The sequence below is a fragment of the Montipora foliosa genome, chromosome 11 (assembly GCF_036669935.1).
Source record: "Montipora foliosa isolate CH-2021 chromosome 11, ASM3666993v2, whole genome shotgun sequence".
NCBI lineage: Eukaryota > Metazoa > Cnidaria > Anthozoa > Scleractinia > Acroporidae > Montipora > Montipora foliosa.
Genome location: NC_090879.1, coordinates 5,279,452 through 5,301,951, shown reverse-complemented (window position 1 = coordinate 5,301,951; position 22,500 = coordinate 5,279,452). Strand labels below are relative to the sequence as shown.

The 22,500-nt window shown below is 40.6% G+C and overlaps 1 protein-coding gene across 1 annotated transcript in view; it reads left to right on the top strand.

The window, feature by feature from the left end:
• LOC137975537 (latrophilin-like protein LAT-2) overlaps positions 1-22,500 on the top strand; it is a 46,039-nt gene that overhangs the window by 11,299 nt on the left and 12,240 nt on the right. Inside the window, exons 4-16 of the mRNA XM_068822649.1 lie at positions 3,153-3,190; positions 4,958-5,011; positions 6,043-6,096; positions 6,945-6,998; positions 8,215-8,392; positions 10,077-10,178; positions 13,024-13,099; positions 13,674-13,767; positions 14,357-14,406; positions 15,810-15,933; positions 16,427-16,527; positions 17,852-17,954; positions 19,928-20,078. Of these exons, the coding sequence (XP_068678750.1) occupies positions 3,153-3,190; positions 4,958-5,011; positions 6,043-6,096; positions 6,945-6,998; positions 8,215-8,392; positions 10,077-10,178; positions 13,024-13,099; positions 13,674-13,767; positions 14,357-14,406; positions 15,810-15,933; positions 16,427-16,527; positions 17,852-17,954; positions 19,928-20,078 (1,179 nt within the window). The remainder of the gene's footprint in view (positions 1-3,152; positions 3,191-4,957; positions 5,012-6,042; positions 6,097-6,944; positions 6,999-8,214; positions 8,393-10,076; positions 10,179-13,023; positions 13,100-13,673; positions 13,768-14,356; positions 14,407-15,809; positions 15,934-16,426; positions 16,528-17,851; positions 17,955-19,927; positions 20,079-22,500) is intronic.

The window sequence follows — 22,500 nt, the reverse complement described above, 5'->3', positions numbered from 1 at the left end:
AGAAGTGTCGCAGCACCGCTAATTTTATGTTTTTTGTCGCGGTGAGAGTCGAAATCGCGATATCTATCTGTATGTGTACGTTTCCGATAGACGTCAACAGAAGCGCGCGAGACGAGGGTGTCAAGGAATGACAACTGGTTATTGGATTCATGTTCGAAGGTGAAGAAAATATGCGGGTCGATATAATTCAGTGTAGGAGACTTCTGGATTATCTGTTTAACATCGCTAGTGACAGCATCTTAAAGGCAGGTAACGATGGCACAGACTCAGCGAGAAGAGCGGAGGGAGTGTCATCTCCTAGATTTGAATCAGTCTGATCGGTGTCGAGCTGCCTACGGATGGCTTCTATCTTATGAACAAAGTATTTTGCTAAGTCGTTAGAAAACTGAGTTGCATTGTCCAGATGAGGCGGGAGACCATCATCCACTGTGCAGTTGAAAAAGGACTGACTAGCACGGAATAGTTTCCTTGATCACCACTATCCTCGTCTATAAAGTTACTGTAAATCTCCCTGAGAGCCTTACTCATGAGACGGGTGGTTTCATTACGTTTTGCTTTAAAACAGCAAGATCGCAGTCCAGTCGCGACTTCCTCCACCTCTTTTCAACGTTACTTCGTTCACGCTTCGCCTCCCTGATCTCCTCACTAAACCATGGTGCACGAGCAGGTATCTGGACGGTTGTCCTTGTCATTAATAACGTAGCATGCTTGCATCCAAGAGAGCTTTCAGGGTGTCAATATAATATGTTACGAGTTCCTGAAGGTCATCTGATGGATTCTTGCATAACTCAGAAGAAGCCAAGTCCTCATTGAGGGAGTCTGCGTTAACTAAATGCAGCTTTCTGTAGGAAACGTTCCGTGCAGTAAGTGATGGCTTAACAGAGCGGATAGAGCCCAGCACGGCTGCATGGTCTGAAATATACCGGCTTACGCGCGGGGAAATACTAAGGGTGCACTCTTTTGGGAGAATCCTGGCTATTCTCATTCCGGATTAGGAATAACAGAATTCGTGGAATATCAACTCGCAAGAAACGCATATTCTGAAAACGGAATACTATTAGCGAAGGTGACCTAGGAACTTTAATTGTATCCGTGCATGCCCCAGTTGCGTTGGCATGGCGACTGAAAAAAGGTTCCCGAAAGTTTGGAACACGAAATGGTGAAATATGGCCATAAGTATCAGTTTTTTGCCGGTTTCCTCGATTTTTCAGTTTTCTTAATTTTTTTTTTTAATAAATAAACTTTAACATAATACATTTCACAAAGTAGATACATGACAGAAATTTTCTTCAATTGCTAAAAACCTTAATGGGGAAAGATGACGAAGATTTTTTTGTGCTTGTGAGTGCTTTGCGTAGTGCAAGACGGCGGCGTAAATATGCTCGGATACAAGGGTTTGTAGAGGAATTCAATTAATGCCAACGACATTTCTTTTGGCCCAAGCAAGGGCACTTTTTTTAAAATAACACAAACTGATAGCTCTTCTTGTTCTAGCACCGGTAAAGAAACAGAACAGAAGTCAAGCATACGTGCATCTACGATATACATTTTGGATCGCTATTCCATTCAAGTTTTTACAATTTTCAAGCTGCCGGAGGGCGACCGGCCGGCCGCGTATCATTTCCCGCCAAAAGATTCCCTAAAGAACGTATATTCTGTCTATTCGGAGTGAACTGATATTCCGGTCATTCCGTTCATTCTACTATCGGGAGCAGAATGAAGGGAATAGTATTCAGTTCATTCCGAAAACGGAATAGGTCCCAAAAGAAAACGAATGCCGTCTATTCCGTGTCTTCCTATTCCGGAATAGTACCAAAAGAACGCGCCCCAAGTAACTGATCAGATTGGCGTGTAATGATTAAGGTCAAGGGTGTGCTCATGTTTGTGAGTTGGGCCAGTGACGTGTTGCTGAAGTCCGTCTGACCTCAGTAAATCTGTCAGTCTTTTGCAATCAGTTTCCAACGCATTATCCACATGGATATTAAAGTCCCCTGATAACATAAGCTGCTCTCGGCACAGAACTATGGACTCCAGATTATCTGCGAACTCTGAGACGAATGTACTCGTAGGAACCTTGTGCTTATCGGAGCTCGGTGGTCGATAGACTATGACAATGCGGAGGCTGTGTGAACATGCAGGGCTGTTGATCGATCCACTTACAAAATTCAAACGATTCTTTCTCGCCCGCATTGGTCTTTTTTACATGAGAGTCTCGATACAGAAGCGCCGTTCCACCACCACACATAAATACATCCATACATGCTTTGTTTAAACACGGTAGAACCTCTAGTAAAAATACAATAGGTATGGTACAATAAAATTCAGTATCTACTCTAGTAATAAAAATACTGTTTTACAAGGTTGCCGTGTAAGAGTCTAACCCTCATTTTCATAAAATCGATTCATTTCTTTTTTGAAAAGATCTAACTGATTCGATCGTACTTTTGGGTAAGCTCCTCCATTGTGAGGCCGCACTGTAGCTAAAACTCTTTTTGAGATAGTTGGTATTTGGTTTGGGCAAATGAAGCTTCATTTTTAAATCCCTGACATTATAGTTTGTGGTGTGAATTCAAAACAGGTCCTGCAAATAAGTGCAACAAGTGCGTGTTGGCCCTCAATGCGCTCGGTCCGCACTATCAAGACCTCGGGCCGATATTCTTCTAGTACGGCCTTCACCCTAGGTCAGTACGATATATATAAACCGCAAATTAATGTCACGGACAACAGCAAAATACATTTTGTGGTTTGTGATTTAGGCTGATTTTCCACAAAGGAGTGGGAAGGGATGGAAATGAAATTCACTTTAGATCTCGGGGATATATTTTTAGCAAATTTTATTTCGTCTTATCCCTTGTGGTGGCGTTTTCGGCCAGTAAATTAAGGAAACAAATTAAGGTTGAGATACAAAAAAAATTTAAAGTTAAAAGACTAATACTGCACAGAAAGAGGATTCTTGATGTCCAAAAAACCGTCATGGCGCTGTATTACAGTGCTTATCGGCAGTCATAATTTCAATAACAATAGCTGTTTTTAATGTCCTAATGTTTGTTCTCCTGTGTATTAAACACGACCGATTTCGCTGTGGTTGTACTGATGTTATGCGTCAAGGCATGAACCTTTGAAAATTGTGATCATAGATCCCTTTATTCTAGAACCCAAGTCATCAGAAAAACCTCAAAGAAGCCCCAAGGTAAAGTTTTATTGAACAAATAATGAAGTATGAATATTGATGAACATTTATTACCTAGCTGTTGGGTTTTTTTTTCCTGTTGGTAGTCACAAATGTGCATACCCCACGGATATTGAATTAAGCTCCGCTTGGGTGAATCCAATCTACGAAATATCTAGATCTTGCTTCCTTCTTGTGTGAACATTATTTTGCATAGAACGAATACTCCAATCGACATGCTTCTTGCGAACCAGTTTGTTTAGTCGTTCCCTCGACGTAGAAATGAGATAACATAATCGCTTTCAACTGCCAAACAAAATAAAAAATGACATCAAGTTAAAAAAAAAAAAAAAAAAACAGCTCTCGACGTCACGAGGACTACGCAGTGGTTCCCCCATCCAAGTACTGTCCCCATTCGAGGGGGCTTAATATTAGTTGACACTTAGACTAGCATCAAGGATTGTGACCTTTGTGTTGAATTCGCGGCTATCATGTTGAACCTTACAACGCTTAAAAGAAAAAAAACATGAAAGCTAACAAAACCCCGGTGTCTTGCCGTCATTTTGTCACAGATGTATCCTTTGTTTCATGAGTTGTTGGTAACACGCAAGGTGACTTTGATCACAGGCGGCCGATAAAATCGATTTCACTTTCGTTTTTGCGATTTTACTTGTACAACCAAAAGTGCGATAAAAAAATTAAACGTAGCGAAAATCTCCCAAAATGTTTTTAGCTGATGATAACTTTTCTTATTACATCCATTTAGAAATTATCGGTGTTCCTTGCAATCTGATTGGCTCTCAGCAGTGCGATTGCACTGCCACACGTACGCAATGCGTGCCTATTTTTATAATATCTCGTATCTCGTCAATTTTCCCCTCAAATATCCTGATCCCTATAATTTTTTACCTAAATGTTCCGTATCTAGTAGTAATGAATTATCACTGGGAGCCCTCACTCCCAAACACCCCGGGCAGAAGTAAGTTGTCGGAAGAGTGGGATCCATGGCAACACGCTGGCGATCGCTGTGGGGAGGTGGGAGGGTCGAACGCCCGACGTCCGTTCAAAGCCAAAAAGAGGAATAAACGGGAAAAAAAAAAGCCTATTTATACCAAAATGGTAACAAATTATGCAAATAGGGTTCTTCCATAGAACAACAGATGCACGGAAATTTTCAATTTAAATCTCAAGGGAATAAGGGGCGTTTGTACATAATGGCCCCAGTGATAATAGCATTAATAATAATGATTTATCTTTTTGGTAAACATTCGCCATTTTCCGAAGGTTACCCGTAGTTGTAGTTCACTGTAACTGGACAACTTGTGTTAACTGTTTTGCATCCCATGGATACGCCCTTATAGGCTATAAATAAGCCTATAAATAAGGCTATAAATAAGGCTATAAATAAGGCTATAAATAAGCCTATAAATGTGTGAACGCAGGCTATAAATAAGCCTGCGTTCACACAAGGCCCGTAAAGATGGTGAACAGTGGTGTTACTTCGGTGGCTGGGAAAATACAAAATTGAGGCTTTTCAGAGACACACCGGGCTTTGGGCAGAAGAAGATTTCCGTAGCTAACTCGCGTCCCCGAGTCGCAAGAAAACTATTTAAGAAGGCATATAGCCACAAAACTCCAAGAAAGGGGCTATAAGCGAAGCGGCGAGCAATGCACGGCGGACCATACGAATCCCCAGCTGAAATCTTAACATGACCTCTGGCGGGTATGAACAACTTTGCCAAGTAGGGTAGCCTTTATATCGAACTAGCAAAACGTTTTTGTTATTAGGTACTTCTCTCGAAGATTTGCAAGGCTCTCGATAGAGGGGAAACTGTGAGAAAGGTAATAGCTATAAGCTACGATACCAAGTTCACGTTTAACAAAGTTATTCGTGATCATTTTAGTTCGTTCATCTTTTACAAACAAGCCTAATTATTCTAGGTCTAAATCCACGTGATGACACGGCCATGTTGGTGAACAAAACAATAGAAAATGGCCCCACAAATTTGGGTCACCTCGCAGCTCTTACAAGGTCTCACCTGATTGGAGACCACCCTTGAGGTTTAACAAAAGAACAAATAACAGAAACAATGGCCCTTGGCCTAAAACAAAAGGGCCATTGTTTCTGTTATTTGTTCTTTTGTTAAACCTCAAGGGTGGTCTCCAATCAGGTGAGACCTTGTAGGAGCTGCGAGGCTACCGACAAATTTTGCGTAATAACAGAGTCAAATTCCCAAAAGATATTGTACACCATCGTGGCCTCCGTGACGTCAGATGAAAACCATCAATAAACGAACTGGATTTTGTGGAATGTTGTTGAAGCTTAAATAGTAAACTAAAATTTGCCTTGTTGGTGTACAAAACAATAGAAAATGGCCCCACAAATTTAGCTAGTTAAATGAGAGATTTATCTTTCTGGTAATCTCTCGCCATTTTCCAGAGTTTACCCATAGTTGTAGTTTACTGTAACTGGACAATTTGTGTTAAGTGTTTGTGCACCTTACGGATACGCCCTTATAGGCTTCTTGTTGTAAATAAGCCTGCGTTCAAACAAGGCCCGTAAAGATGGTGAACAGTGGCGTTACTTCGGTGGCTGGGAAAACACAAAATTGAGGCTTTTCAGAGACACACCGGGCTTTGGACAGAAGAAGATTTCCGTAGCTAACTCGCGTCCCCGAGTCGCAAGAAAACTATTTAAGAAGGCATATAGCCACAAAACTCCAAGAAAGGGGCTATAAGCGAAGCGGCGAGCAATGCACGGCGGACCATACGAATCCCCAGCTGAAATCTTAACATGACCTCTGGCGGGTATGAAAAACTTTGTCAAGTAGGGTAGCCTTTGTATTGAATTAGCGAAACGTTTTTGTCATTAGGCACCAGTCTCGAAGACTTGCAAGGCTCTCGAAAGAGGGAAAACTGTGAGACAGGTAATAGCTATAAGCGTCAGTTAATTGGATTGACTTCGGTGGTAGGTATTTCTATATCTGCGATACCAAGTTCACGTTTAACAAAGTTATTCGTGATCATTTTGGTTCCTTCATCTTCTACAAACAAGCCTAGTTATTCTAGGTCTAAATCCACGTGATGACACGGCCATGTTGGTGAACAAAACAATAGAAAATGGCCCCACAAATTTTGCGTAATAACACAGTCAAATTCCCAAAAGACATTGTACACCAACATGGCCTCCATGACGTCAGATGAAAACCATCAATAAACGAACTGGATTTTGTGGAATGTTGTTGAAGCTTAAATAGTAAACTAAAATTTGCCTTGTTGGTGTACAAAACAATAGAAAATGGCCCCACAAATTTAGCTAGTTAAATGAGAGATTTATCTTTCTGGTAATCTCTCGCCATTTTCCAGAGTTTACCCATAGTTGTAGTTTACTGTAACTGGACAATTTGTGTTTACGCCGTTATTGGCTTCTTGTTGTAAATAAGCCTGCGTTCACACAAGGCCCGTAAAGATGGTGAACAGTGGCGTTACTTCGGTGGCTGGGAAAACACAAAATTGAGGCTTTTCAGAGACACACCGGGCTTTGGACAGAAGAAGATTTCCGTAGCTAACTCGCGTCCCCGAGTCGCAAGAAAACCATTTAAGAAGGCATAGCCACAAAACGCCAAGAAAGGGGCTATAAGCGAAGCGGCGAGCAATGCACGGCGGACCATACGAATCCCCAGCTGAAATCTTAACATGACCTCTGGCGGGTATGAACAACTGCAAAGTAGGGTAGCATTTGTATTGAACTAGCGAAACGTTTTTTTTTTATTAGGTACTTGTCTCGAAGTTTTGCAACATGCTCGAAGGAAATACAATCACGAGAAAGGTAATAGCTATAGGTGTTAATTAAATAGATTCACTTCGGTGGTAAGCATTTCTGAATCATTCTGCGATGCCAAGTTCACGTTTAACAAACTTATTCGTGATCATTTCATTGATCGTTCATCTTTTACAAACAAACCCAGTTATTCTAGGTCTAAATCCACGTGATGACACGGCCATGTTGGTGAACAAAACAATAGAAAATGGCCCAACAAATTTTGCAAAACAATAGAGTCAAATTTCCAAAAGACATTGTACACCATCGTGGCCTCCGTGACGTCAGATGAAAACCATAAAAACACGAACTGGATTTTAGGAAGAAAACTAAAATTTGCCGTAGTGTGTTGACGTTTTCCAAAGAACTCAGTTGAGATTTGGTTGCTTTACACAGCAGATTCTTGTAGAATGCGACACCAACGAAAACGCGACAATACAATACATACCCAGTCCCCCATAGGGGCTTTTCAGCACCATTGAAACATGATAAATGAAATGACCGAAAAGAACAACAGCAACTGTTAAGGATCCCAACTGGCCGCAGGCCAACCAGTTGGTTATTTACAAGTGTAGTTGAACCAGGGACTACAAGGAACAAATTCAACGAGTGGTCAGAACGGGTCTTAAAGACGGGATCTCCTGATCCCAAGACTAGGACTCTAACCAGTGGGCCGCACTCCCTCTACGACTTAATATAATCTCAGCCATCGTCACTGTTGTGTGACTATTTTAACCTGTTTGTATCATACAAAGTTTAAGACTTTTTGACTGTTGTCCAGGGGCCGGTTGCTCGAAGCCTTGTTAGCGCTAACCGTTGGTTAAGAGGTATCAGAACCTATAGGTTTCCATGGTATTTAACGCGGGTTAGCGCTAACCATGCTTCAAACAACCGGCCCCAGATAGTTTTCACGTTAGGTCATCGCCGCCAAGTTGGTGGACAGAAACATACGATCTCTCATTGGCGTCTTTGTTCGACCATTCACAGTTCACTTTACATCATTGTCACCTCGGCTTTGAAACTATGGAAACCTCAAATGCAGTAATTGTACAAAAATGCATGCCAAACACACAATACTCATTTTTCACTCAATAAACCTTTTTGGTGTCGTCCCTTTGCTAAACCTCTGTACTGTACTCATCGTAAGGATACAGCTATTACAACAGTTCTCAGAATTATTTCAGGAAACAATGAACACGAATGCCGTAACATTATTTTTCTTCAGAAATGGGCTTCATTTATGCGTAATATGATGGATACCTTAATCAGATCTTCTGATAAGAACGAACCTGACATAGAACGACAAGAAAATGCAATGATGACTTCAGATCTTTGCGAAAATTTTGTCGCTGCTGCCTGCTTAAATGAGTCAATGCCATTCGACAATCAAACAAGTGAATTTGGTGAGTGTCATTTTTTTTAATGAACTGAATGGGCAACGTTTGACGATTTCACGTAATACGTCTTCTGCTGCAGATCGGAACATTACAGCAGCTACTATAGCTTCGCATGCTTTTCTACAGCAATTGTAGAAGGGTATGTGAAAAGTCCATCTAAGCCAAGAGGTGCATGGATGGCCATGAAATGACGGTTGCGGGGAAGTATAAAAAGGAATGGGTACGGAGAGTGTGGCGCAAGGAAGAAAGTATAAAGAGAGGGAACGGATAGCGAAGGATGGATTAAAGGGAGAAAGGAGGGGAGGGGATGCGCAGAGTGTGGAAAGGAGAGAGGGAGGAGAGACAGATGCATGGGATGGACTGGGAGAGGGGAGGGGTAGACAGCGGAGAGGTTGAAAGTGAAAGGGGAAGTGAAGGAGAAGGGTTTGGATAGTTGAAAGGAAAGAGAAGGGGAGAGTAGAGAGATTATGGAAGTCGGGAAGGGTATAGACTTGCCACAAGTCGACCTCACGATAATCCCAGGAGAAAATGTTTTAGCGAGCGAATTGTGATTTTTCGTACGCGAAGTAAATGAGCGAGCGACGAAGTCGCGAGAGGTCGACTTGTCTCGCGCCAAAAAGCGAATGACGTCGTTCGCAAGTCCTGCACTTGATGGCGCAATCCGACGAAAACAGTCATGTTTGCTTCTACGAAATCGAAAGTGGAAATTTGTTGACTTTGTGCTAAAGGTATCAGAAACAAAGATGAAATAAAACGAAAGCTTATTTTCAATCTCAAGTCGCCGCTTGGAAAGGAGATCTCCAGTGTCATTTTTTGGACCAACACTTGTGCCGTGATTTGTGCTGATAGAAACACTAATTCGAAAGATTAGCAAGTAAAGGAAAGTTTCGAATCGTCAAGAAAGTCAATTGATTTCACTCATGAAAGATCAGGTAGGCTTCAGGTGTAGGAAACGTACTAGACCGGGATTAAAAGATACATCTTAGTGAAACTTAAGCTGACCATTAAGCGATGCAATGACTCTCATCGATGAATACACGTGCATTTTTAATTTTTTTGTTCCATTCGACGAAAAATGTGTCGATAGTCGTTGAGAATCGCCTCGGGACTTCCAAACACCAGTTTATTCTTAAGATTTTAAATGTGTTGTCTCCTACATATGACGCTCTAATGCCACGACAATTGCGGCTGGAGGCCAAATCTTTCGTGATTGAAATCAGTGGAACAATTACGAATACGATAGCATTGCAATCCTCTCCAAGTAAACGACCAAAAGCGTACGAGACTAGTTCAAAGGTCAGACTTTTCCCAGCTCTGGTTGAAGAAGACACAAACAGATTTATGCAAGACAGATATTCTTGAATTATTTTCCTCTGATAGTCGCGTAATTCGGAATATCTAGCATGTTGGAAGTCACGCTTCACTGCGTGTGGCAAACTTTGATTGACAACTCTATTCCCTGGGGTCCACGAGGGCTACTCTGATTGGCCTAGCTCAGCGACCCGTTTTTGGGTCGCTAAAATTGGCGCCAATCAAGTGTGAAAAGTCCTTCGTTCCGCGCGTATCTAGACGAAGGACTTTTCGAAAGTCTAGGAAGGGTAGGGCTGGGCGATAAGAGCTTGACAGAAAATTTGACATGTATTTTTAAAGAAACTTTGTCGTTTATCGTATCCATAACTTTTTCTTGAAGATTTAAACGTGACTCGAATTTTCAGAGAGGAGATGTTTGGATTTGAGTTCAATGGGGGCGATTGGATTACGATTTCAGTTGACGATACTAATGAAACCAACGGTGAGCTCTTTAAGCTGCTTTTAGAGACAAATGGTGCATCATTTAACTATAACGCGAACATGGAACATTACGAAAGTTATGTCATGGCTTCGGGTGGTTAATCCATCAGATCCACCTAGAAACACATGACCTTGAAACGTGTAACTTTCAAGTCTTTTTTTTTTTTTGGAACAAAGCTGGGGATATTACGACACCAATTCTATGCCCAAATATGGACAAAAGTGAGATCGAAGCTACACGCGCGGAAAAATGTATGAGCTATGTTACATCCAAATAAGGAAATCTTTGCACTCAAAAAACCCCAGCTCTGAACCAGAGTTAAACGCTTTAAGATCACGAGCATTTGATCCACCTTATTATATCCTCAGAAAAATATCGTGTTTCTTATTGGTCAATGACGAATGCACTAGGTTATAAAGTGCAATGCGGAAGTTGCTATGGGAGCACAGTGATGGAGTATTTTCAATTGTGGAGTATATAATACAAAAAAATCGTGTTAAGTTGAGCATCATTTTGTGATTTATGTGCTCATGTGATGTTTTGAAACTTCTCAAAATTGCACAAGCCGTAGGCACTCGCGTTTATACTATTACTTTTACACATATGTTACCAACCGAATTCGAGATCCGAACTGTAAGTTACAGACCGAGTTTTTCCGTTGATTTATGGCAAAGGAAAGGAACTTTATTTAAGTATCTAGTCCTTCTAGCGCTGGAGCACTAATTGGGAACATTGTAAACTGGAATTAACAATGAAAGCAAATCAAGTCAGATGTTGGTTTTTGAAGAGAGGGGAAACCGGAGTACCCGGAGGAAACCTCTCGGTGCAGAGTAGAGAACTGACAAACTCAACCCACATATGACGCCGAGTCTCGGAATCGAACCCGGGCCACATTGGTGGGAGGCAAGTGTTCTCACCACTGCGTGCATCCCTGCACCGCACTAGCGCGTAAGCTTTTATAAATTGTGTTCGTAAGAGTAGCATATTATGCTACTAGCAGTGCCCATTTTTTGCCCAAATGACTCAAATTATGCTCGCTTTCCAAATTATGCCACAGTTTCTTAATTTTTTTTTTCATTTTGCAAAATGAGCGAAACAAGTCCAGAAAATGAATCACGATCGCGTAGCAAAACGTTTTTGATGTCAAAAGCTCATCTTCTCTTCACGGTACTTTGCTTTCTTTGTCTTAACGCAACGGTCTCTGGCTATGTTTGCTGGTTCTGGTATGGTCTCTAGCTGCAAATATCGGGCAGTATAGCAGACGCCATTTTGCAAACTTGCAAATGAGAGGTACTGGGACCAAAACCATAAAGCAACTTCCGGTCACCATATAGCAACTTCAGTCATCTCGTGCCAGAATGCCAGCCTCTTAGGGAGGCTCTCTCTCCGTTTCTAAACCGCGAACGCGGTTGGTCTCAGGCTTATCAATATCTACCGACTATGCTAGAAGTGCTGTTTTTTTTTTAAATCTGCAAAAATCACGCTAGTTTCCACCAATTAAGCCGAAAATTATGGCAGCACAATCAAAAGCCTAGAAGCGCGAAGCTCGCGAAAAAAAAACCAGGCTCTCGAACTTACAATATGGACCAAGAAAACGAGTTTATTAACATATTTGCTAAATCTCTGGGGTAAGAAGGCGTGCGCGGTAAAGGAAAGTAGTTAAATTCAAGCGGAAAGTTCATGACCAGCCCTAAAAATCTGAAAACGAATAAATCTTGTTAGTTTTTTTTAATCAGTTGCTTGCAAAATGTAAACAGTTTCACAAGTTTATTTGGCATAAAAAACAACTTGCTGAAAAAGGTTGCATCAAGACATTCGAAGTCAATGTCACGGTATCCTTTTTATTTTCCTTCCCAACGTGTATTAACACTGGCTAAGAAGCAAACTTACACAGTGAATAATGTCGCGGTTGCCAAACATCAAGAGAAATCTAACCTTTTTAAAATCAAGCTTTAGACTTAGACCATTATTCAGTAGTGATTTTATATATATACTAATTAGTTTTGGTAAATAATCGGCACATCTTCTAGTCAGTTGATCTTTAGTGGTTAAGTGGATAAAAACAGTTCCTTGAAAGTGGGTGCTCCGGATTCAAATCCTGTCCAGTGGCCGCTTTTACCTATTTTCTTTTTATTTGCTACCACAAGTCCTGGGACAGAGTGATCAAAATGGAGGATAATACTTCATTTAAGGCAAACTGACAATGAAGGATAATCCTTCATTTGAGGGCCATGTGTTAGAAAACTCTTTACTTGGTTAATCATGTATTACCCTCTCAAAATAAAGAACATTGTATTGTATTGTATTAATTGTATTGTATTGTAGATCGTGTTGATTTTTAAACTAGTGAGCCTTTGACGTAATTTTCTCCTCGATCCAGCACTCTCAAGATCTTAAAGTTAGTAATGGCAGACAATAAAATAGGAAAATTCCAGTTAAAATAAACAAGTGTCTTTTTCAAATCAAGGCCTAAAACTTTGATCCCTTAGTGTTTTAGTTAACATAGTTTTGAAATCCAAAGAAAAATAAAAATTGATTTTTTGGTCGCAGGGGTACTTTAACATATTAATTTGCGAATGCACCGTTTTCGTGGTAAACTAGACACTCGGATCTTGGTTGTATATCCCTGCTGCGCGGGTTTGTGAAATAGCAAGTGCCTTCTCTTACGAAGACACTTCAATAGCTGATGAATTTTCATCGCTTTATGAACGGGCCATATGATTGACTGTGATTGGCCACTTACATATGAAATGATTGATTTCACGGAAACTCCATTGATTGCACGTCCAATTATACTGATGAACAAACTAGTTACTTTTTAAATTCTTTCGTTTTCCTTATGCAGGCTCGGTAGTTATGGGAGTGAGATATAAAAAACTACATAGACTGTTTACAACTGCAAACAACACGAATAAAAACAGGTATGCCCTCGCCATTCTACTTGATCACTGTAAGTCCCCCTTGGTTATGTTAAGCTCAAGGCACACTTCTTAATGTTTTAAAACATTTGATGATCAAAAAATGTTCAAGCCGAGAGACTGTGTCATCATGATCTTTTGAGACTGGAAAACGGTCATTTCACGTCGTTCAGCCACTGGCAACTTGTTGAACGGAACAAGGCTCGTCTTCTGTTTCGTTCAACTTCGCTTTCGTGGTGAATGGTCAGCTTTCAATTCGTATTCAACATTCAATTTTTTTCGGAGAAGAGCTGCAACAAGGATAAACAAACGTACATTTTATGTGTTTTGTGTCCTGTTCAACTTCTTCACGCTTTATAAATACACATTTAATTTCCTTGTTGTCAAAACGTAAAGCCAAGAAAATCATAAAGAAATTACTTCCCAACGAAGTGTCAGGTGGATCCTAATAGACTATAATTTGTTTCTTCCCTGGATCGGTTTGCTGAAGTCTGATGTTAATGTCACTTTTAGTCTTGTCTCGTTATCTTCACTTCATTCTGTTTTTTTTTTGTTTGTTTGTTTGTTTCTTTTACAGGACGATTAACACCAATATAATGTCAGCTTCACTATTTCCTCCTTCAAAAGCAGGATTGCTAAAAAATGTCACCCTGGTCTTTAAGAACTTGAAGGTATCAGTGATTACATAATAAACTTATTTTGCATTATGCGTTCTCACATATGATCCATTAGAGGACAGACGCATAGCTGGCGTCATCAAAAAACAATCACAGAAGACGCCAAATTGTGACACCGCTTCGTATGCCACGTTTTTGTTCTTGCCACATTTTGACGTCATGCGGGATCTATTACTAAACAGATGCAACATGCAATTTATTTGCTAAATCTTTTCAGTCCGGTTAAAAGGCCTTTTAGTTTATGATTGGCTAATAAATCAATGGATCTCAACCTTTCGTAAAAAAGATCATCATCCTAAACTTATGATCTGTGATACTGATCGCTCGCCTAGCTCTGATTGCAGTTTAACTGATTTTGTCGTAAAAAAGTAAATTTGACATATTCTAATTGGAAGAAATACGATGGCGTGATCAATTTTTTTGACATTATTTTTTCTTCGTCCGTAGCATCGAAGACGCGCCTATTGTGTCTATTTGAGAATTTAACTAAGTTTAATCTTGTAGCTTTCGTCAGAGCAGAGTTTTAATTGCTTTTAATGGGATGGATAGTTGCACAAGTTCTAAGAAGTTTACTTGACTTTAGCCCGCAGGAAATGATAGAGAGTGTGTGTCCTGGGATCTCTCAGAATGCAAGTAAGAAAACTTAAAATGTAGATGGCAGATTTTTCTTAATTTACTCAATCGAAAAAAAAGCCAAAAAATTCCATACTGATTTCCAGCCTTTTAAAAATCGGAATTTTCACTTTCGGGGGACGGGGGATACAAAACCGCGCTCGTAAGGAGACTGGGAATAGCATGCCAGTGACGTCAATTGCCCGAAGAGGAAAATACCATAATATTCTTTGTTTGTCTGTCCAAATGTTGCATAAGCATTGTTTCCAGCTTCTCTTGGGGCTTGGTCCCAAGAGAAAACAAAAACAATGATTACTCAAAAATTTGGGTGGACAAACAAAGATGATTATGGTATTTCCCGCTTCGGGCAATACGGCACAGACAGACGTCAATTGACGTCACAGTTGTGCTAGCACCAGTCTCCTTACTAACGCGGTTTTGTATCCCTTCTTCCCCGGAAGCGAAAACGTTAATTTTTCATTCTAAAGGCCGCATGGCAGGAGAATCGATATGGAATTTTTTTCATTGTTTTCATCTCAGAAAAATCTGTCATAGACACTTTAAACAATATTTGTGTAATATATAGATTTAGCCAAGCCTAAAAGCGGAGCTCTCGGCTTATTTATTCTTACAATAGGTTAACCTGGCTTGAGCCTGCGATCCAATCGAAACCCAGTACCTGGTCAGTGGTCAACAGCTGACCTCGATGAGCTCTAAACTTGAGCCCTCGACATGGTCACGTGTTACTACTCAGCCGATGCTTTGTTTTGACAGGTGTCAATTGATCATAAAATGATTTACGTAAACTAGCTGGAATATAGTCGCCTGGTTAAGCTCTAAACTTGAGCCCGCGATATGGTCACGTGATTCTGGGCACATTGTCATACATGGAGGAGTGGACGTATGGTCGTACAGGGACCAAAACCAAATTTTCTCGAACAGATGAGTTACCATATTTCTTACCCTTGGTTCTTCGCGCGCGTGGACAAGAGCTCATCAAGGGGGTCTCTATCTCCACTAATTCCATGATTTAACCCTTTTCCGAATTTTTATTTTTAGTTTTATTTTATTTTATTATTTGTTTTTTTAGGAACAGGTTATTCCCGCGAAAAGTATCATATTTCCTTTGATGCTGAGATAGCTTTGTTTTGATTGGCTTTTACAGCAGTGGACGTGCTGAATCTCCCAAGGGAGGCGTCCTATAAATAAAATCGAGCCAATCATGACGCACAGCGCGGGAAACGCGCGGGAAACTCCGAATAGTTTCCTTGGTTGGCTCAGACGGCCGCTCGGGAATTTTGAGCTTATCACCGTGCACAGCACTGCAAAACCAAAACAATCCCGAAATTACTTTCGACACCAATTGAAGATTCATTTTACAAACTGTTCAATGGATATTAACTAATATTTCTCTATTCATTAAGATGGTCAGGGGACGGTTGTTACCGCGTCAATTTTACACCCTTCAGCTCAGAAACAGCGTGTGTTTGCAACCATTCAACACATTTTGCAGTGCTTATGGACCTCACAAATGTTGATCCTAACCTGGTAAGTGCACATAAATCTGTAATCGTTTCCATAATAATCAAATAATTTCATAAAACATCATGTCGTGTATGAGACGAGAGAAGCGAGACCAGCACTACAAGATAAGCACGGTCTGAATTACAAAAGTTATTTTAAAATTGAGCACCGTTTGTATTTATAGAGTTCAAATAGGCTAAAGTTTATACTTTTGTTTTATAAATACCAACAGCAACTTCCAATATATACAATGTATATTTATTATGTATGTATTATGTGTTAGAAAAAACCATAAAAGACAAACCGAGCAAAATAACACACGTGTGAGATGTTTGGGTTACGGAACTTGCCTGCCATTAGAGCAGTGTAAAACATGTTTCGATCAGCTTTAGCGAATAGGGTCGATGACGACGAGATGTTCATTCTTATCTGTACCATTAAATGTTATGTGATCTGAATTGTGTTGTCCTCAGCTGTTCTTCATGAATTATTAATGTATTTTCACAATTTTTAACAGTCTCAAACGGACAGGAACCTATTGGAGATCCTCACGTATGTAGGCTTGGGATTGTCTATCCTGGGATCTGTCATCACTATAATCAGCCACTTGGTCCTAACGTACGTCACAAAAATATATGAAATAAATCATCTTAAGAGTTTCTGCGTGGAGTTGTGTTTGTGATATGCAACCAATCTATAAAGGCATAAGTCACAAAGACGTAATAGTTGCACGATTGTATCATTTTATTAAGGACCTTACGAATCGACGACCTTTGCACGACGGCGCCGTTACGTTGCGTGACATGTCTGCTACGCATGCCTCTATGAGCACTTGCCGGAGTCGCGCGAAAGTTGACGACATTGAAAATAGAAGCGAGGTTAGTTGTCAAATTTTCTCTTGATCCCCCAGGTGTTTTTGCCAGGTCGTCAAGTATCACATTTAGGGGCATGTTATTCAAGTAACGACCTTCTGCTGCACCATGGCGAATAGTTCAACTAAAAATAAAAGCGCTAGCGAGATTTAAAGCCAAATCTTCATGCATAGCACTTGAGACACATGCATAAGAAGTGGTCATCTCGTCAGGCATCTGAAGCTGTTCAGCAAGTTTATAAATGTCCTCCTTAGGCCTGTAGAAACGAAACTGAGCCTTGCATTCATCGTTTGTTTTCTCTTCCGAATTGAACGTTCCATAGTTCCTGTGTGAAAATCTTATAAAAGTACAAATTCTACAGGACGGTGACGCGGTACCATGAGGTGACCCAACGGCGCCGTCGTGCAAACGTCGTCGACTCGTAAGCTCCCTATTATCAAGATCAGAAAGCTTTAAAAATGTAGTAGTAGTAGTATTAAGATTTTTTTTCCTTTTATAGGGAAAAGAGACAATTGGTCGAGTTTGTTTGAGACTAGAAGCTACTCAAAGTATTTTCGAAGGAGGGACTGTGGCCCAGTGGTTAGGGTGGTTGCTTCGAGATCCAGAGCTTATGAGTTCTGACCCTTTATTGAATTTGATCCCTGGTTCAACTTCTCGGCTGCACTTGATTCTTAAAACAGTTTTTGCTCTGTTGCATCATTATATCTATCATTTGCCCAAAGAAGCCCCTGTGGGGAGTGGTCAGTTAAATATGAATGTATATGTAACATGTGCCGTTATGCAAATGATCTGGATACAAATGTTGAGGGGCAATCATAAGGACAAAGGAAGCTACTAAGGAATCTATTTTTTGCGTCATCCGTCATAACGGCGATACCACCGACGGTGGTAACAAAAGAAAATGAAGTGTAAAAACGATGCCGTGAATAAGGGTGAGGGGGAGGGGGGGGGGGAGGAAGAAGGGGCTCTAATAGAACATTTACAGTAGTGGCCCGGACGCCCACCTCCATTTCATAATTAACAAATAATTGATGTGTAAGTTCATGTTCTTTTTGTTTACTTTTCTCTAGAGAGAGGAGTTTGCCTTTATTCCAGATTCGTGTGAGCTTGATGTCCTCTCTGCTGACAGGACAAATCACGTTTCTTGTTGGAATTAATGCCACGGCCAATAAGGTTAGTAAAAACCGAATGAATGAGAGAAAGACGAGGCGAACGAAAGGAAAAACAGACTGTCTAATTACGTAGGATGTGAGGCGAGCGCGCTAAGTAGTTACTAGATCGAATTGATACGCTATAGTCAGGTGTGAAACTTTATGACAACTACATAATATTGCGTTAGGTTGGTGAGGTGAAGCTGCTGTGTGTATATAAATTGTCACACTCGACGGTCATTAATAACTAACCATTATTATCAATACGCCAGACCGAATGACAAACTGCCCTCTGTAAAACGCGCCATTTTGAGGGCCAAACTGGAAATGCCCGGGCTGAAATGCGTTTGCCCCCCTGATTCTGATTAACTGCGCATGCAAAGATGTCAAACAACGTCGCTCGGCCAATGAGATCCTGAGGATACCATTTCAATGCCAAACTTAGCGCGAAATTGTAATTTTTGCTCTTGTGTAGCTGATCGTATTATAGCAACAACTTTCCATACCATAGATTCATGCTACATCTCTGTTCAACATTTTTCCTTATTTAATGAATTTGTGCGATTTGACCTTGTGTATACACCTTATTCCAAAATAACCGCCATTTTAGTATTCTCTTGTTTCCATGCAAATTGGCCCTTATGGCCTCGTTCAAGGTTAAATATTCTAGTGAATTTTACGTTTGAAAGCGAGGCCAAAAGGGCCAATTTCCATGGAAACAAAAGAATACTAAAATGGCAGTTATTTTGGAATAAGGTGTATTGATAATAATGATTAATCACATGACTTTTGTCGGGCATATAGTTCATTCATGTCCCTCGTAGCGTCATTTGCATCCTGGCTCCGCTCGGGCGCAAATGATGCTACTCGGGCCACAAATAAACTATATTCCCTACAAAAGTCATGTAATTGCCTAATTCTCGAAACGAGTGCCAAGGGGGTGCATGGAATGACCGTTGTGTTATGTATTTGTCATAAAGTATCACACATGACTGTGGCATATCAATTTTAGTCACAACTGTTCGAAAATGGTTTAGGATGACTAATTGGTGCGTGCTCTTGCTTTGCCACTGTTTCGAAACCGAGCCATAAATTGAACTGACAAAACGAAAGGAAAGGAAAGGAACTTTATTTAAGTGTCTACTCATTCCAGCGCTGGAGCCCTAGTTGGGGACACTGTAAACTGAAATTAACAATTAACACAAATCAAGTCAAATATTGGTTTTTGAGGACAGGGGAAACCGGATTACCCGGAGAAGACCTCTCGGTGCAGAGTAGAGAACCAACAAACTCAACCCACATGTGACGCCGAGTCAGGGAATCGAACCCAGGCCACATTGGTGGGAAGGGAGTGCTCTCACCACTGCGCCATCCCTGCACAAGGGCCGAAACTCACACTAAGGCCCCAGAAAACGGGCCAGTTAGTTCGTCAGGGGTAGGAAGCGTAGGCCCTGTACTGCATGTATTAACAAAACTGATTTGTTCATAACCATCATCAAAGAAACCAAACACTGGTCGCAAAGACTCGGCGTTATGGTATGACCTAGGACCCGTCGAAAGTCCCGAAACTTTTCGGGCCTTTTTCGAGTGGCATAACTCTCTATGAACTTTATGAACGGAGAGTCACCAAACTTCATAGCCATTTTGCTTTTCGTTATTTTGAAAACATGTCAAAAGGCCATCTTGTCAAAAAAATTGGATAGCAGTTTTGTAAATGCCTTTTCTGGTCCAAAAAGATTTCGGGACCTTGGAGAAACGGGCCCCTGGTTATAATAGCAAACTCCAGATTGGAGCACAAACGCTATATCACGAATAGGAATTCTCTGTTCTGCACATGCGCACTAGCTTTGGATTGCGCTATTTTCTTTCTTTGTGCATCAACTCATACTCCACTCTCCAGGTCCCTCATGCCTTGGAACGGACGTTACGGATCCTAGTGCATCTGTTCTTGCAGTCAGTCGCACCAATGACCAGCTTCTCAATTATATTTTACAGGGCGCCTGTGTGGCGGCAGCAGCTTTAATGCAGTACTTTTTTATGGCAGCTTTATGCTGGATGCTGGTGGATGGAATTCATCTTTACTTGTTCACTGTTAAGGTCTACAACGTTAGCCATAAAATGCTCGTGTATCATCTCTTGTCATGGGGTAAGCCCATAATGGTTAAAATCAAACTGTATCGATTTCGTAGCTCCTGCGACGTATCATACAGTACTTCTATATTCCATTTTACATTTTACCACAATTGCCTGAAATCTCGCAATCTGATTGGCTAATTTTCAGTTGTCGATAAGAGTCTAGACAGCGCTGTACGCGTCATGCTCGCGTCAATTTGTCACGCAATGTAATAGCCAATCAGGAACGCCCATTCTAGGAAATAAACCAATCATATTGCGAGAAAGTTATAGACAACGCTTTGCTCTTTCTTCGTGTCATGATTTTGGTCACGCTTTGAACTGATAAAAATTTTCTTTGGCGTTGAATATTGTGGCAAAAAACAAATCGAAAGTGGTTCAGCGTTGTCTGTATTCTTATCGACAACGATATTCGTCATCACAGTGGTCAAAATTTGTTGTGGACTCACTCGGCTGGGTCTCCTCAGTCCACAACATTTTGACCACGTCGATTTGTTAAGTTGTTGCAATTCCAAGTGAAGTGCTGCGAATGAGGTGTGGAAGTATTGAGTAATATTTGCACAACTTTTAAAGATTGCAGTTGTATTTAATACATTGAAACAATTCAATGATTTAAGACAACAATGTTTTTATTGACTCAACTGTATAAAAGATGTCTTATAACTGAATAATGAACCTCTTTGCGATTTTTTTTCTAGGTATTTCCGGCCAAGTGTTGCTTCTTTTATGTTCAAATAAATGCTCAAAATAGAGATTTAACGTTCTTTCGATCGGTAGAATTTTTTTGTAATTTCATTTCCCTGTAAACATCTGCATAACAAGGACAAAAATAAACATCACGTCACTCACGAACAAAATTCAAAGGTCGCATTATTCGAGATAAACTAAAAATAAAGCCAGGATCCGAGCAAGGATTCGAGCCAGGATCTGAGCCAGGATTCGAGCCAGGATCCGAGCCAGGATGATTATTTTTTAGAGACGTGATGAAAGGCATGCAGGCAAAAGCGATAACGTAACTTACGCTTCAGAGGCACCCAACGAATCCGTTCCTCACTTTATCTGCTCCAGCGGAATCTTGCTGGCTGGCAAAAATACAGGTGTTCCGATGAGCTGGCTGGGAAATTTATTATTGATGGAGGTTTTGGCTGGGAATTACTGACTTTTTCTAGCATTTCAACCCGAGCTGGCTGTAGAAACTCTGAAAACTTATCTAGCTGGCTGGGAAATTTCTTGTGTGTCTTGCTGGGAAAAAGGAACAGATAATGCTTTCCCAGCAACACTGAAAAACACCTGAAAATGCCTTAATAACATTTATTTTCATTAACTGAGGTATAATAATACATTTTACAACAAATTGGTCGTTGGGTGCCCCTGACGCGTCGCCAGAAGTGATGATTTTTTGTCACAATATGCCTCCCAATCAAAAAGTATCATATGAGAAACCTGAAATCATTCTAAAAGGTATTCTACGCAAAAAGTAGTTAACTTTGAGAGTGGAAAACAAGTTAACGGCCGAAGTTATAGACAAGTCACGTGGAATACTAATGACCGATGTTTATGCAACAGAGTCACAACCTTACAATTTTTCACACGAATATCGGTTACGATTGCGATGTTTTGCAATAAAAACCAGCCAGATGCCTTCGTTAGGCTCCAAAGAAGCTCTCAATGTAATTTTTCCGTGACTTCGACTAAAAATTACGGGCAGAAACATACTTATTAAAGACAACGTTTCGGTGTCCTCATGACACCATCATCAGGTCAAATATAATATTTTACAGATAACTCGAATGTTAATGTTCAAGATTAAGTTCAAAGTCCCTAGAGGCTAGGTGAAAAGTTTTGCCTTTATCGAGTCACTTTGGATATTCAGACACGGTTTGTGCTCGCGAATAAGGAACATTTCATACACAAGACAATCAAATTTGCATGAGCATTTCTTAAGAATGCGAAACATGTCAGATGTTATTGTTCTTGATTGATGTTGACTTTGGCTGTGATTGAATATTGAACCAGATCTTTTATGCTCATCGATCCGTTGGTAGAGATGTCGACGCGTATAACCAACATAGCTGGTATCACACCAGCCACATTCAAATTTGTAAATTACTGATTGTTCGTTGATCAACGTGACTATGTTTGAGATCTTCTCCAACTTTTCGAGAAATAAAGATTGGGCATAAGTCGATGTTTAACAGCTTACCAAGATCTTTCAACTGCTTGCGCACAGAGTCAGCTGATTTTTGTTCCTTGAACGGTAGAACAATTCGTACTGATTGCGGGTCAGGTGGGTAGATTTGCGTGGAGGTGCTGGTGTTTGTTTGGATGTGATAAAATTGGAGATCATAGAGTGAACAAGATGTTCAGGATATGCCAACTGTAGGAATAAGGTCTTGAGGCGGCTACACTCTTCATGAAATAATGACCAGTTAGAT